The sequence below is a fragment of the Giraffa tippelskirchi genome, chromosome 1 (assembly GCF_054371585.1).
Source record: "Giraffa tippelskirchi isolate mGirTip1 chromosome 1, T2T-mGirTip1v1.2.pri, whole genome shotgun sequence".
NCBI lineage: Eukaryota > Metazoa > Chordata > Mammalia > Artiodactyla > Giraffidae > Giraffa > Giraffa tippelskirchi.
Genome location: NC_137275.1, coordinates 201,674,733 through 201,691,956, shown reverse-complemented (window position 1 = coordinate 201,691,956; position 17,224 = coordinate 201,674,733). Strand labels below are relative to the sequence as shown.

The window sequence follows — 17,224 nt, the reverse complement described above, 5'->3', positions numbered from 1 at the left end:
CAATATCCAAAAATCTATCAACATGATATATCATATTAACAAATTGAAGAATAAAAATCATGATCATCTCAACAAGGAGACAAAGTTTTGACAAAATTTAACATCCATTTATGATAAAAACTCTCAACAAAGTGAGTACAGAGGGAACATACCTCAACATAATAAAGTTCACAAAGAGCAAGCCCACAGCTAATATACTCAACTGTGAAAAACTGAAAGCATTTCCTCTAAGATTAGGAACAAGACAAGGATGAGCAAGGGATCTAAATAGATATTTTTCCAAAGAAAACATACAGATGGCTAACAGGCACAAAAGATACTCAACATCACTAATTATCAGGAAAATACAAAACAACGATGGAACACCACCTCACACCTGTCAGAATAGTTATCATCAAAAAGACAAATTACAAATGTTGGCAAGGATGTGAAGAAAAAGGAACCCTCATGCACTATTTGTGGGAATGTAAATTGGTGCAACCACTATGGAAGACAGCGTGGAAACACTTCAAAAATTAAAAATGGAGCTATCATACAACATAGTAATTCTAACCCTGGGTATTTATCTAAAGAAAACAAAAACACTCATTAGCAAATATTTTTTCATGCTTATGTATATTTCAGCATTATTTACAATAGCCCAGATATGAAAGCAATCTGAGCGCCCATCAACATGGATAAAGAAGATGTAAGATATGTGTGTGCACGCATGCGCACACACACACAAAGGAGTATTACTCAGCCAAAAATAAAGAACAAAATCTTGCCACTTGTGAGAACATGAATAGATCTACAGCGTATTATGCGGAGTGGAATAAGTCAGAGAAAGACAAATATGTATGATTTCACTTACATGTGGAATCTGAAAAACACAACAAATGAACAAACATAGCAAAACAGAAGCAGTCACAGAGAAGCAGACTCAGCCAGTGGGAAGGGAGCGTGGGGGAATGAGAAAAAATGGGTGAGCAAGATTAACAGGTATAAATTTTCAATTATAAAATAAATGAGTCATGGATATGAAATGTACAGTGTGGGGAATATAGTTAATGATTACTGCAGTATCTTTGTATGGTGATAAATGGTAAATTAGACTCATCATGGTGATTATTCTGAAATGTATACAAATATAAAATCACCATGTTGTATACCAGGAATTAACATAGTGTTTTAAGTCAATCATACTTCAAAAAGAAACAAACTCATAGGAAAAGAGATCAGATTTGTGGTTACCAGAGACAGGTTAGGGAGAGGCGGAATTGGATTGAGGTGATCAAAAGGTACAAACTCCCAGTTATAAGATAATTAAGTACTACGGATGCAACAGGCTTCCCTGGTGGCTCAGATCGTGAAGAATCTGCCTGTAATGCATGTACAACATGACAAATATAGTTAACACTGCTGTTAAATTATATATGAAAATTGTTGAGAATAAAACTTGTTTTCCTCAGAAGGAAAAAAAAATTGCTATTTAATTTTGAATCTGTATGAGATGATGGATGTTCACTAAACTTAATGTGGTAATCAATTCATGATCTATGTAAGTCAAATCATTATGCTGTACCTTAAACTTATACAGTGCTATATGTCAAGTATATCTTAATAAAACTAAAAAAAATTATTTTCTAATTTTTAAAAGATATTTTATTGCTAACAAATGACAACCATCATCTGACAATGCAAGGTTGCCACAAACTTTTAATTTGTAAAAAATGCAGTATCTATGGGAGTGCAATGGAATTCCCAGGTGGTACAGCAGTAAAGAATCCGCCTGCCAATGCAGAAGACACATGAGACATGGGTTTGATCCCTGGGTTGGGAAGATTCCCTGGAGTAGGAAATGGCAACCTGCTCCAATATTCTTGCCTGGAAAATTCCATGGACAGAGGAGCCTGGTAGGCTACAGACCATGGGGTCGCAAAGAGTTAGACATGACTGAGCGCGCGCACACACACACACAGGCGTACAACAAAGCAAAGTGCAATAAAATGAGGTATGCCTATTTATAAATACCTGCAAACAACAGCAGCTACACCCACTACTAAGTTACACATATTTGTTCTCAATGGGAAAAAATAAAATTGAATAACCATATACAAAGGTGAATTCCAGGCATTTTAAAAGCCTAAAGAGTACTCTGAAAAAGGTAACAGAAGAAAATTTAGAAAGTCTTTGTGACCTTGGAATAGGAAATAATTTCTAGAGCAAGTCTCCAAACACACAAACCATGAAGCTAAAATGGATGGTTATGACCAAGTCAAAACTAAGAATTTTGGTTCAATGAAGATACCACAAACAAAACTAACAGGTGGGTGATAGAAATTTGTTGTATTTCATGAATCCAAGATGGCATCAACTGTATTTTATCTACCACTAAGGAAGAAAGACATGGCCAATTAAAATGTAATGATAGTTTTCTTACTGCATGTGTTTCAGGTTATATTTAATGAAAAGGCATTCCTGACACAGATTTTTTTCATTCTAGTTTCCCACCTATGTATGGAAAAATATAAACAAGATGAATCAGTTAAGACATTCCTAACTTTTAGTCAGCAGTTCTGACTGACTGCTCCCTGCTACATCATGGATATCACAAGTATTCACACTCCCTGCTAACTGGAATATCCTGGTATTGCTTAGGAGGATGCTCCACTATCATCTCTGAGATTACCTGACAAGTCAGTATCATCCATCCTCTAAAGTTCGTGCTGAAACTTTCCTATTGGACTAAACTCTTAATTTAATCTTTCCTCAACTGAATCATGTGTTTCTAGAAAGTAAGCTCTTATTATCCAAAGGCAGCAGGAATTTGACAAAGGAATGCTCAAAGCCATAGTCCCAACAGCCTCTGTTCTACCATCTGGAGGAATCTGAGCATCTCTCCTTCCATCAGCTGACTTATATGACTTATGGCCACGTAACTCAACTGAGGTGTTGTCAGTGAGTACAGCCATGACCAAGTTCATCGGTGCATAAGAAATGATACCACCCCAACTGCCCTCAGGTAAGAATGCCTCTCAGCAGCTGTAAGATTCATATCCATTTCAGAGATCGTAAAATAGAAAGAAAAAAAAAGTTTCTTAGAATCATTGTAATAAATCACTACTCAAGAATTGACCAAGAATTAAAATCTACACAATATTGGGGATTCCTGATAATTGAAAGGTAGGCTGGGAATTAGGTAGAAAAAGAAGTAGAAGATACTAGTAGGCATTCACAGAAGGGAAAAACCCCAACAGCTAATAAGTAGATAAAATTATACTTAATGGCTAAAATAATCAGTTCAGTTCAGTCGCTCAGTCGTGTCCGACTCTTTGCGACCCCATGAATTGCAGCACGCCAGGCATCTCTGTCCATCACCAACTCCCGGAGTCTACCCAAACCCATGTCCATCAAGTCAGTGATGCCATCCAACCATCTCATCCTCTGTCGTCCCCTTCTCCTCCTGCCCCCAATCCTACCCAGCATTAGGGGCTTTTCCAATGAGTCAACTCTTCGCATGAGGTGGCCAAAGTATTCAGAGAAATGCAAAATAAAACAACACTGTCCAGGAATTGGGTACGGGTATACGCCTGTCTCATTTCCCCCTGGGACTTTCCTACATCATAATTCTCCTGCTGGGCCCACACCCCTAGAGAGACTCAAACAGGTCCACAACAGGGTACCAAACAGCTTTAATCACCACGCTGTTTGAGGCAGTGGGGAGTAGAGGCAGCTGAGGTATATATCACAAGGAAAATGGCTAAGTAAAACATGGTGGCCATATACAACAGAATAATATGTAGCAGTCAGAAGAAATGATGAGAATTACACTTAACAATTCCACCTCTCTGTGTTGCTTCATATTTCTTTACACCACTCAACACCAGCTAACACTATACTTATTTCATTTTTGGTCTGCCTGGCCTAAGAGAACTAAGATTTTGATTTACTGTACATGCTCAGCATATTCCTTGAACACAGCAGGAACTCAAACATTTGTTGAAAAATTGTGCTGAGTAAAAAACTTGTTAAAAAAAAAAATCAGAATGGAGTCTAGAGCACAAAATTAACAACACACATTCACAAAACATTAAGATTAGATAGTTTCAAGACTATACACATGCTAAAAATAATAAAATACATGATTTTAATGACACACACACACACAAAAAAGTAAAATACAAGCATTACAGTGGGATGAATTACTGGGGGAGAACAGATGCAGGTGCTGGGGATAAAGGAAACAAAGAAAAAAGCAAATGAGAATGCTGTCTTAGATGAGTGCTGATGACAGCAGTGCTGAAGAGAGAGGGTCAATACCTGTGTCTGCAAGAAAGGCCCAAAGTGAAGAAAATAAAACAGAGACTGAACTAAACCAGAGGACAAACCTTTAGCAAAATTGAGTGAGAAAGGAGACACAAATGACTGCAATGCAGACACAAACCCCACAGATGTGCTGTTCCACACATCTGTATATAAAGTTGTGTGTGTATATATATATATATAAATAGCATATATATTATTTTACATATAATATGAGGAGGACTTCCCTATAGCTCAGATGATAAAGAATCTGCCTGCAATGCAAGAGACCTGGGTTTGATCCCTGGGTCGGGAAGATCCCCTGGAGAAGGAAATGGCAATCCACTCCAGCATTCTTGCCTAGAGAATCCCATGGACAGAGGAGCCTGGTGGGCTATAGTCCATGGGAAAACAAAAAGTTGGACACAACTAAGTGACTAACACACACACATATATATATATACTATATATATAATATATGTATACATTTTACATATAACTGTTTGAGAAAATTCTATGAACTACTTCATGCAAAAGCATTTGAAAACACAAGAAGAAATGAACAATTACTAAATGACAATAACCAAAACTTACCCATAAAGGAAATAGAAACAGCTTTACAAACTTACTGAAGACATTAAATTCATGATTAAAAATCTATGCTCAACAGAACAAACAACAAATACATATTATTGCCAAGAAAATTAGAAGACTACTAAATTTCTGATACCAAACCTGGGCCAGCACAGTAAGGGAAAAGAAAAGACTAAACTCATTTTCCAATACTGATACTAAAAGTACCAAATATTAGCAAAAAAAAAAAAAAATCCAACAATTAATAAAAATTAAGCAAATAGTCATGCTTAAATAGGGTTTATCACTAAGTTGCAAGAGTTTTTTTTAATATATATTTTGGATACTAGCCCCTTAACAAATATATGACTTGAAAATATTTTCTCCCATTTTACAGGGTTTTGTATTATTTCTCTGATAGTGGACTTCAAAGCACAAATGTTCTTAATTTTAATGAAGTGCAGTTTATCTATTTTTCCTTTAGCTGCTTGTGCTTTTTATGTCATACCTAAAAATCTTTGCCCAACCCAAGATTACAAAGAATTACTCTTTTGTTTTCTTTCTTCTACTAAGAATTTATAATTTTTGCTCTTAAATTTAGGCCTGTGATTAATTTTGAGCTAATTTTTACACATGTTGTGAGTTTGAGGTCTGTCATCATTCTTTTACATACGTCTATCCAGTTGTCCCATCACAATTCGTTAAAAAAGACTATTCTTTCCCTACTGAATTGTCTTGGCACTTTGTTGAAAATCAATGGACCATAATTTAAGGTTGTCCACCCATTTTTGAGAATAAGACACTGAAATGCTAACTGGAAAGAAAAAAGTGAAAGTGTTAGTTGCTCAGTCATGATCGACTCTTTGCAATCCCATGGACTGTAGCCTGCCAGGCACCTCTGTCCATGGAATTCTCCAGGCAAGAATACTGAAGTGGGGAGCCATTCCCTTCTCCAAGGGCTCTTCCTGACCCAGGGATTGAACCCGTCTCTTTCATTACAGGCAGATTCTTTACCATCTGAGCCACAGGGAAGCTAATTGGAAGCACTGTGTAAATAGGTGTGGCTTCTTGACTCACAGTGGGCTTCACTCTATAATAATCAGACATGAGTTCATCTGAGAAAACCCTAAGCTCAAAATTTTCTGTTTTTATTCTCTTGACTTCGAGTTTCACCAAAGAGAATTCCTTTGGTATATATGAGATATAAATCTGGTTTCCAACTTTCTCTAAGAGCTGAGTTGGATGAAATGGGATCAGCATCCTACTATTCATTATAAACATTTTACTTGCATTCCGTTTTCAGAAGGGCACCCATCCCCTAACACATCCTTTGGACTTTTCATTTATATTTAGCCTTTTCAGAGGGTAAATCTCCATCTTTCTGCAAGTCTACCAAGCTAGAATCTCAGTGAGGATGAGTGTCATGGTTGCTTGCAATTTTCTCAAGAAATTTTACGGATATGCTTAATTAATGTAAAAAATCAATCAGTACAATTTAAAACAGTAATGGATTAGAGGAGAAGAGTCACAATCATCTCAACAGATTTAATAAAATTTAATACTCTGATTTTAAAACTAACAAAAAGTTCCGTTAGCAAATTAGGATGAGAAAGGAAGGCTTGCAACACTATACAGGTTGCTTAAAAGCTATCAGGAACAGGACACAGAAGTCTTTGTTACCACTCCTATTCGACACTGCATGGAAAGTATCCTAGCCAGTGCAATAACACAGAAACAAGAAGAAAATGATGCTCTTCATGACAGAATGAAAACTCTCTGGTATCTAGAGATAAAGCTATTAAAAGATATGCAACGTCAATTTCCTGGCTGTGATACTGTACTACAGTTAAGCAAGATGTTACCGCTGGGGGACATGATGAAGGGTATATGGAATCTATCTGTATTATTTCTTATGACTTCATGTGAATCTATCATGTTTCAAAATAAAAAGTAGGAAAAGTTAATTAAGCAAAATCTTTATGAAGAACATTATCCAACTTTTCTCAGAAACATGAAAGACCTAAATATACAAGTTATACATAAGGTATGTGGTGATGAGATTCAGTATTGCTGCTGCTAAGTCGCTTCAGTTGTGTCCGACTCTGTGCGACCCCATAGACGGCAGCCCACCAGGCTCCGCCATCCCTGGGATTCTCCAGGCAAGAATACTGGAGTGGGTTGCCATTTCCTTCTCCATTGCATGAAAGGGAAAAGTGGAAGTGAAGTCGCTCAGTCCTGTCCGACTCTTAGTGACCCCATGGACTGTAGCCCACCAGGCTCCTCTGTCCATGGGATTTTCCAGGCAAGAGTACTGGAGTGGGGTGCCATTGCCTTCTCCGGAGATTCAGTATTAGCAATATGCCAATTCTCTCCAAATTAATCCACAAATTCAATGCATTACTAGTCAAAAATTCAAATTCATTTTCTGGTCAAATCTGATCAGCTAAACCTAAACTCTTAGTGAAGAGTCAAAAAACAGGTTAGACAATTCTGAAGAATAAGAAGGTTAAGGACCCATGCTAGTCAAGATCTATTATTAACCTAGTGGTATAAATGAAGTTCTGGCGTAAGGAGAACAAATTAGCTCTGTGGACGGAGGTTTGTAACACTGTACAGGAGGCAGTGTCCAAAACTATCCCAAAGAAAAACAAATGCAAGAAGGCAAAGTGGTTGTCTGAGGAGGCTTCACAAATAGCTAATGAAAGATTAGCAAAAGACATGGGAGAAAGGAAAAGATATACCCAACTGAATGCAGAGTTCCAGAAAACAGCAGGGAGAGATAAGGCCTTCTTAAACGAACAATGAAAAGCAACAGAGGAAAATAGTAGAATGGGAAAGACCAGAGATCTCTTCAAGAAAACTGAAGATATCAAGGAAACATTTCATGAAAAGATGGGCAGGGTAAAGGACAGAAATGGTAAGGATCTAACATTAGCAAAAGAGATTAAGAAGAGGTAGCAAGAATATACAGAAGAACTACACAAGAAGGTCTTGACCCGAATAACCACGATGGTGTGGTCACTCACCTAGAACTAGACATCCTGGAGTGTCAAGTCAATAGGGCCTTAAGAAGCATTACTACAAAGTTAGTGGAAGTGATAGAATTTCAGCTGAACTATTTCAAATCCTAAAAGATCATGTTGTTAAAGTGTTGCACTCATATGTCAGCAAATTTGGAAAACTCAGCAGTGGCCACAAGATGGGAAAAGGTCTGTTTTCATTCCAATCCTAAAAAAGGGCAATAACAAGGAATGTTCAAACTACCCTACCACTGAGCTCATTTCACGTGCTAGCATGGTTATGCTCAAAATCCTTCAAGCTAGGCTTCAGCAGTACATGAACCTAGATACATAAGCTGGATTTAGAAAAGGCAGAGGAACCAGAGATCACATTACCAATATCCGCTAGATCACAGAGAAAGCAAGAGAGTTCTAGAAAAAAAACATCTACTTCTGCTTCATTGACTATGCTAAGGTCTTTGACTGTGTAGATCACAACAAACTGTGGAAAATTCTCAAACAGATGAGAGTACCAGACCATAGCACCTGTCTCCTAAGAAACCTGTATGCAGGTCAAGAAGCAACAATTAGAACCAGACATGGAACAATGGATTGGTTCAAAATTGGGAGAGGAATGCAACAAGGCTGTATATTGTCACCCTGCCTATTTAACTTATAAGTGGACTACATCATGCAAAACGCCAGGCTGGCTGAATCACAAGCAGAAATCAAGATTGCTGGGAGAAATACCAACAACTTCAAATATGCAGCTGATAGCACTCTAATGGCAGAAAGTAAAGAGGAACTAAAGAGCCTCTTGATGAGGGTGAAAGAGGAGAATGAAAAAGCCAGCTTGAACCTCAACATTCAAAAACTAAGATCATGGAATCGGGTCGCATCACTTCACGACAAACAGAAGGGTAAAAAGTGGAAGCACTGACAAATTTTGTTTTCCTGGGCTGCAAAATCACTGCGGACAATGTCTGCAGCTGTGAAGTTGAAAGATGTTTGCTCCTTGAAAGAAAAGCTATGAGAAACCTAGACAGTGTATAAAAAGCAGAGACATCACTTTGCCAACAAAGGTCTGTATAGTCAAAGCTATGGTTTTTCCAGTAATTGCGTATGGATCTGGAGTTGGACCATAAAGAAAGTTGAGCTCCCCAGAATTGAGGCTTTTGAATTGTGGTGCTGGGTAAGACTCTTGAGAGTCTCTTGGACAGCAAGGAGATCAAGCCAGTCAATCCTAAAGGAAATCAACCCTGAATATTCATTGGACTCAAATACTTTGCCACCTGATTTGAAAAGCCAACTCACTGGAAAAGATCCTGATGCTGGGAGAGACTGAAGGCAAAAGGAGAAAGGGGGAGCAGAGGATGAGGTGGTTAGACAGCATCACTGACTCAATGGACATGAATTTAAGCAAACTTAGGGAGATAGTGAAGTACAGGGAAACCTGGTGTTCTGTAGTCCATGGGGTTGCAAAGAGTTGGATATGATTTAGTGACTGAACAACATAAATGAGGTTCTGGCACAGGGAGAACAAATACACCAAAATAATAGAAATAAAGCCAGAAATAGATCCTATATAAGGGAACTTAACATATGAAGGCTTCCCTGGTAGCTCAGATGGTAACAAATCTACTTGCAATGCAGGAGACCCAGGTTCGATCCCTGGGTCAGAAAGATCCCCTGGAGAAGGATATGACAAAGGAGTCAGACACGACTGAGTGATGAACATGACATATGAAAGTAGGGAAATTTCCAATCAGTAGGTAAAAAATGGATTATTCAACCAATTATGTTGGGACAAGTGACTGTCATACAGAAAACAGGCAAATTAGACATCTGTGGTAGGAAGGATTTTATGATCATAACATTAATGATTGCTAAGTTTGATTTAAGAACAAGAAAAACTTTCATAAGACCAAAGAAATTCACCAAAGTGAAGAATACAAGCCTCTCTCATATCAGACCAGAAGTAGGACAATCTCAGGAGAATGTGCTCAGTGGTGTCTGACTCTTTGCAACCTAATGGACTGTAGCCTTCCATGCTCCTCTGTCCATGGGATTTCCCAGGCAAGAATACTGGAGTGGGGTGCCACGTCCTTCTCCAGGGGATCTTCCGGACCCAGAGACTGAACCCACGTGTCCTACATCAGCTGCATTGGCAGGCAGATTCTTTACCACTAAGCCACCTGGGAAGCTCTCTCAAGAGAATATGCTGCATCATATTTTTTAAACGAATACTGAAAACTTTCACAGCAACAGGCATATTGTTGTAAAAGTATAAATATAAGCAAAGGAAAATCCACCAACTTCAAGGTAGTAAATAGTAGTAAAACCACATATCTGGAGGGATGTATTAAAACCATGTATCTGGAGGGCTAACTATAATTTAGATGTAAGTTTCTGACTGCATGGAGGGTCAGCACCCGTAACTCCCATACTGTTCAAGGATCAACTGTATTTCTAATGCTCTATTTCTTTTAAAAAACAGATTTGAAGTAAACAAAGCAAAATGTTAATACCTATTAATTCTTGATGGTGGATACTATGTGTCTAATATTTTCTCTATACTGAAATCGAAGAACTAACAATAAAAACAGATAAAACACTGGAAGCCAGGAGGGACTAGCATAAATGAGTTGAAGTTTCATAATTCATACTGTGAGAGTCAACAGGGACTGTCTATATTAATCAATCAAGAAACAGTGGTGCAAGCATACCATTACTATCTAGTTATGAAGATCTACAACAGATCTAAAATCAGAAACAAATCGGGTGGGAAAAAGGAGGAATGCTGTTTTTCACTTCACTGTCTCGTCATCTGAAATATTATGTCTGTATTACTTTGAAAAATAGATATTTTGTTTTAAAGAGACAAACTTTGAAACCCAAACTGGAGACTATTAAAGAGCATTTCCGATCTCCAGAAATTTCTGAAAGTCTTATTTCAGTTAAAAAGGGAATACTATATAAACCAATGTATAGTTTGCCAAATTTACTTTTAGGAAACCAAACACCAGCCCTTGACTGGCAAAACCAATTTACCCTGAAACAATGTTGTAGTTGAGAGCAGGATGGTCCTTTGAGACAGGAGGAACAAGAGGCTCTGGTTGCCACTCTTCAATCAATTCTTCCTTTTCCTACAAGAGAAAAGCAGTTAAAATACAGTGCAGTGCTACTTACTGGACAGCAACTCTAGCAGTATCTAAACTGTTTGTTGTAATGATGCTATTGTAATGAACATGCTGCTAGAAAGAGGTCCAGACGCTGTGGTTGGAAATGACACTAAATCACTACTGAGTTTTGTGCACTTAACCCTTCACCTCTTTCCTCAATTCAGACTACAGGCTCTTTTCCCATGAAACTTCCTGGGTGATGGAAAATTTTTTTTAATTTTATTTTTGTTCAGAATTTTTCACTGTGGGAAGTATAACTGCTACTGATGATAAAACAAAAAGTCTACAACACAAAGATAAGAAGCATGACTGCAGGTTAAGTGAGCTCAGCCTCTTGCAAAATATTACAGACAGCCACACCTTAGGTTCTTACAGGCATGATTGTCACAGGAAGGGATTAACTAGACTACAAAGCACTGTTTCTACAAGCCACTGGCAAGGATTCAGAAGCAACTGAAATATACCAAAAGACTCTCCAATAATAATTATTATAATAGGATTTGTTTGGAAATTTCTCACAGAAAGCCACTTTATTCCTTTTACCTGTTATTTCTTGCATTACAGGTATTTTGACTATTTTGAGTTTCTTATCCTTTCTTGAACTAGAAAACGAAGTGTAATTTTGAAAATGTACTCTGGAGGTACACGATGAGATGAGGCACACCTGATGAACATGACAGACACAGCAATTCTAGCCTTAGATAAGCCCACTCTTAATATTTCTATTTCCACACTCCTGTGAAATGCGTCTGTGTATGTTTCTAATAGGCAACTCGAGGGCATGGCTAGGAGCATACTCACTTAAGGCTCAGGGACTAAAAAATGCTAGATGAATAAATCAATTGCATGGAAGAAGAGCAGCCTGAACAAGCCTGGAGCACATGTGATACACACAGTCCACTCACTACCATGGAGACAGATTTCAGAATCAATTCAAGAGTGCCTGGTATTCAAGAGACTCTGCAGATCCGTAAAACTGAGAAGGGCATTTCTTCTTTGCTGACATTAAGTTAAGCTTTAGAAACACTCACACAGTTGTTTTTTTTCCTTCCACAGCTTTTAGGGTAAGATGTCAGTGATTACTGAATCTTGCTCTAGGTAAGTTTTGCTTTTAGAGGGTTATCCTAAAATTATATTTAGGCATTCTTCTTTCAAAATGCACATTTGTATGGACTGATATGCTTAAACTGAAATTAAGAATATTAGGAATGATCAACCCCTTAAACAGCTGGGATAGAAATCTGTTCCATGGCCACATAATCATTCACATGGAGTTCCTAAATACCAAGGGAAAAAAAGTAGACAGGATTTCTGGACTGGATGACCCAATCTTACTATAATACTATCAAAAGAGTGTTCTGTGGCACACTAATCCCACAAGGTATCATTAAAAAAAGGCAGGGGTGGGGATCTGTGGTCAAGTTTAGGGTATCTCTCCAGAGGTTCAAATAGCCACTGGTGTATAAAAAGCCTTTTATATAAGAAATCATGCAATGAGACACCTCTTTAGTTTGCTTTACCCAGGTTTCCTAAACTTATCTGCCCTAAGAGTCACTTGCTGCATATCCCCTAGAGGGGATACTGTCTGACCATCTCATGATAAACATTAATGGTCAAGACAGCAAGGGCCAGCCACTGAAAACAAGGAAACACTTGCCACATTGCTGTAATTCCATTCCACTAGCACCTTCTCCTGTGAATGCTCCAGCAAGCAAAGAAAAGAGCAGTGCCCATCTTTGTGCTACACTTAACGCTGCTTTGTGAACTTCTGAGCTGAAGTTTTAGGCACTTTTGTGGGAAAAGATCCCTAACTGTACCTGTCTCTAAGTATTCTGGCGTATTGCTATAGAGGCTGGACAGGGAAACAGTCAAAGTCACAGAAACCATGCTGCAGTCAAAACTGCTCTTCCCCTCTCATACCTGGGGCACAGTTACTCAGTGTTCCTACCTGCACGAGAAGGTAGGGGATTTCACAAACCCCTTGGTCCTCCATACTAACAGCCCCTAGAGGGCAGCATTGAAAGTCCTCTTGACACTTCTTACAAAGGTTTGCCCAACTCGGGCTGGAGCTGGGTCCTTTACCATACAGAACACATCAAAATTCAATTTGGGGTGGGAAGGTGGAGAGTGGTGGGATGGAGAGGATTCTCTCAGACCCTGAATCTTCTTTATGAAGACCACAGGGAAAACTTTCATTCAGGCTTCAGAAACAGTGCTGCTTTTCCCAAGCAACTCATGTAACCTTATAGGTGGACACCGGCAATTCAGCAGTAGCCCATGTTTACCTTCCAGCATCTAGTACGTTTCCAGACTGCTGTTTACTCCTAGCAAAATATAAAGGCCTGTAACATGGTATTTCTTTGTGTATTTACTTTATCCCTGGATTCCTTGTAATTCGTTTACCCTGATATTTCATTCCCATTTTCCTTACATTCCAGAAAACATTTTAACGTATATAGTTGAGCCATCACAAGTCCTTTTTGAAAGATGTAGCACCTATAATCATACACCAAATAATAAAATAGAAATTTAACTTCTCACCTTGAGTGTAAGATCAGATCGTTCTTGTAATTTGTAAGTTTTAGAGAAAAGAAGTCTGATTATCCAGAGTATTAAAATTCCTTCTAAAATAAGATGATAAGCAGGAGCCTAGGAGTGAGTCAAAAACAAAAGTAAAACAAAAACAAGAAATAAACAAATATTTCCAAACCTGCACATATAATTTAATGCACCTGCATATACTACTACCTTACGAAACATATTTATTACTTCTGAAGATTTACTTCCAAAGCTCACTTTATTTCTGCTCATTCCATTTCCCATTTCTAACAGAAGGCAATTTCTCCTAACATGAAAAATCTCTAAAACTGCAGCTTTAAACCATCTTTAGGAATAAAAATTAATTTTTAAAATAAAATCTGACACAGAATTTCAATAATTAAACAATATTAACTATCACATCCTTCAGGCAATTTGTATTTTTACTGGTAGGAAATGACTGTAACAAACATTTTGCAGCTTCACAAGCCTTCTATCACCTTCACATCCCACGGATGAACTGAGAACTATTTGGAAACCAGTTTCCACAATTTTCAAAGAGTTTTGCACATCTTACTACATTTTCTGTATCCCTGATAAGCCTCTTTAAATGCTCCTTGGAACATGGCAGAAAGACTCTATTAATGCTTAAAGAAATAGCATGTCTCTTTTTTACCATAGTTCCCCAAAAGTATGTAGTGTTTTCCATGTCAACAGGCAAAAAGTTACCTTAATGAAATTATCCATGTCAGGTCTTCTTTTCAACTGCACATTTCCAGGATAAAGGCTAAGCTAGCTGACTTATGTTTTATACAACTAAACACACCAAGTGCATGTAGAAGATTCCAGATATCAACTAAACCCCCATCAGTCAGTTATGGAGTGCTGTATTCCAATAGGCTGTCATTGGAAACTCATTTAAAAGAGGTATTTAGAAATGTAAATACAAACTACTGTAAAGCATTAGACAGAAAGAGATGATTCACAGTAGTTCAAAAAATTCTGAGGTGGTGACAGGGAAACTGCTGACAAATGCAATATATAAACTTTCAGATCACTGCACAGGTAACTTTAAAACTGCACCCATGTTATATGTATGGGTATACAACAAGACTCCCTAAATTCTACATCCAAGGTACACAGAAATTAGAAGCAAAACCAGAAATCTCTCTAAGATTATTTTTAAAATTTGCTGATCCCTCCTGAATATAATTCATTTAAGAATAAGGGCCCTACTAAAAAAAACCCTTTTGGTTTTATCAATAATTGGATTATAGCTGACAAACAAATATCCAAGTCACTAGTTAAACATTCCACTCCACAAAGACATCATCCTAAGAAAAGCTGAAATGTCTAGTGAATTAATAAAAATTATAAATGCAGGTTCTTTTCTTCCCTAGGAAAGACATCCAGGAGGACTTCTCTCAAGTGTCACTCATGGTCAGTACTAAGGTATGAGAAGTTACATAATCAAAGGGCAGTCTTCAGAAAGGCAGCAACAATATACAGTAGAAGTTATTCATTTCTGAAATGCAAATCTTAAATTTTAGTGGCTCTTCTTAGTCACTGATAGCTCAGTTGGTAAAGAATCCACCTGCAATGCAGGAGACCCCAGTTGGATTTCTGGGTCGGGAAGATCTGCTGGAGAAGGGATAGGCTACCCACTCCAGTATTCTTGAGCTTCCCTTGTGGCTCAGCAGGTAAAGAATCCACCCGCAATGCAGGAGACCTCAGTTTGATCCGTGGGTTGGGAAGATCGATTCCCTGGAGAAGGGAAAGGCTACCCACTCCAGTATTCTGGCCTGGAGAATTCCAGGGAGTCGCAAAGAGTGGGACAAGACTGAGTGACTTTCACTTTCACAGTCACTATGATTAACCTATGGTTGGACATCTCCGAAGCCATATTCTCTCTCTTAACTGTTTGGTTTTTTTCCCAAAAAGTCCTGATGGGTCGTGATGCATCTTTCATCATCACTGCTGCCAGTAAGCGCAATATTAAGTTTTAAGAAAATTATCGAAAGAAAACTGAGATTCACTTTACATGAACGTGAGTTCTATAAGCACAGCGTCTTTTACCTGTTCGCTCACTGTACTATTTCTAGCATTTACATCTGTGCCGTTCAATACTGTCGTCACTAGCACCATTCAACTATTTAAATACACATCTAAATTAAATGAAAAATTCAGTCCTTCAGCTGTACTAGCCACTTTTCAAGTGCTTAATAGCCGCATGTGTTTAGTGGCTGCTGAACAGCTCAGAGAACAAGCAGAAAGTTGTACCGTACAGCGCAGGGAAACTCACTAAATGTCGAATGAACATTTTACCAGAGCGACATTTAAATTTTATATTATCTTACTACCTGAAATGGCTGATTTTCAAAAAACATCCCTTAACTAGTCTTTCTTCAAAGATTTACTAAAGTAGTTATATCTCTGCAAGACAGAAACTAGGACGTATGCGGAAGAATGACTATTTCATATTCCTAAATCATTCGGCTTCCTTTCCAACAAATCATTTGGCTACCTCCCAACAAAAACAAACTCCAACTTATTATTTTTTCCCCTATTACCTGCTCCACAGTTTCAAGGACCTGTCTTCCCTAGGACCTCTCCAGACTGAGATTTTCCATTCTACCTGCATCTCTCCCGTTTTAGCGGCTCTGGCTTTTGACTAGCCTCTCTCCTGTATCCGGACAGGACCTGGAGAGGGTTCTCCGCTCGCTGGAGAGCAAATCGAGACCCCCAGTTCGACTCCCACCCGCGCCTCCCTACATTCAGCCGCTGAGAAATGTCTGCCTTTAGCCCTTTCAGGGAGCGACGCCGAGGGTCCAGGCGTGACTCGGCCAGGCCCGCCTAGGCCTCAGAACAAAACGTCCACACAAAACGTCCCACTTCCCCAGGGTTGGGTGTGGTCGTGAGCCCCTGAAGTCGCCAAGCTCACCTCGTAGAGAGCCTGTACCATCTCCACCAGTACCCACTGCTCCGCGACGGTCGCCATAGTTAGCGGCCGGGTCTTCCTTCCGGAAGGCAGATCGCAGGCTCTTCAGATACTGCGAGGCGCGGCCCAGTGACGTCTAGGGGCCCGGGAGGCGGGGCTGCCGGGAGTGGGCACCGCCTTCTCGCGCCTGCGTTTTGGATGGCTGGCAGCTGCGTCGTCTGCGGCAGGATTAGCATGGTGTGGTGAATGTTGACTTTCGGATCTCGCTAGGGTGTGGGGAGTGGTGAGAATCGGCAGGGTGGTCCCCGCAGCATGTGTTCACAGCCAGGCCATTAACTGCTGGACCCCGTGCTGGGCTCTTGGGATGGAAGGGTTGTAATAAATGACCCTCACGCTTGGCAGGCAGTTGGGTTCAGGAAGTTATTAATGCAACCTCAAACATATACTTTACTTTTAAATTATGTAAGTAATGAAAGAATGCATTATAATTTAAAAAAATATATATAGACAACTCTTATTATTAGCACTTACCGTGTAAGGCTTTGTACGTATTAAGCCGTATAGCGGTTAGCTGTGGAAGCTTCAAGAGCCTAGGTATCCAAACGTGATGTGCACATACTTTGGTTGGATTTCTTAACTATAACTGGGAGCATAGGGATAATACTGTTGCACAATTGTCTTCTATTCTTTTTTCTTTGGGGGGCTATACA

The 17,224-nt window shown here is 38.9% G+C and overlaps 1 protein-coding gene across 8 annotated transcripts in view; it reads right to left on the bottom strand.

Annotated features, from left to right (window-relative positions):
• Nucleotides 1-16,627, bottom strand: part of SPTLC1 (serine palmitoyltransferase long chain base subunit 1) — an 88,437-nt gene extending 71,810 nt beyond the window's left edge. For all 8 annotated transcript variants that reach the window (XR_014063560.1, XR_014063554.1, XR_014063548.1 and 5 more), the window contains exons 1-3: nt 16,518-16,627; nt 13,580-13,687; nt 10,908-11,002 (exon numbers count right to left, since the gene is read on the bottom strand). Coding sequence is in view for 2 of the 8 variants with exons in the window: in XM_081524366.1 (XP_081380492.1) it covers nt 10,908-11,002; nt 13,580-13,687; nt 16,518-16,574 (260 nt within the window). In the remaining 6 variants the exon portion in view is untranslated. The remainder of the gene's footprint in view (nt 1-10,907; nt 11,003-13,579; nt 13,688-16,517) is intronic.
• Between the last annotated feature and the right edge of the window lie 597 nt (nt 16,628-17,224).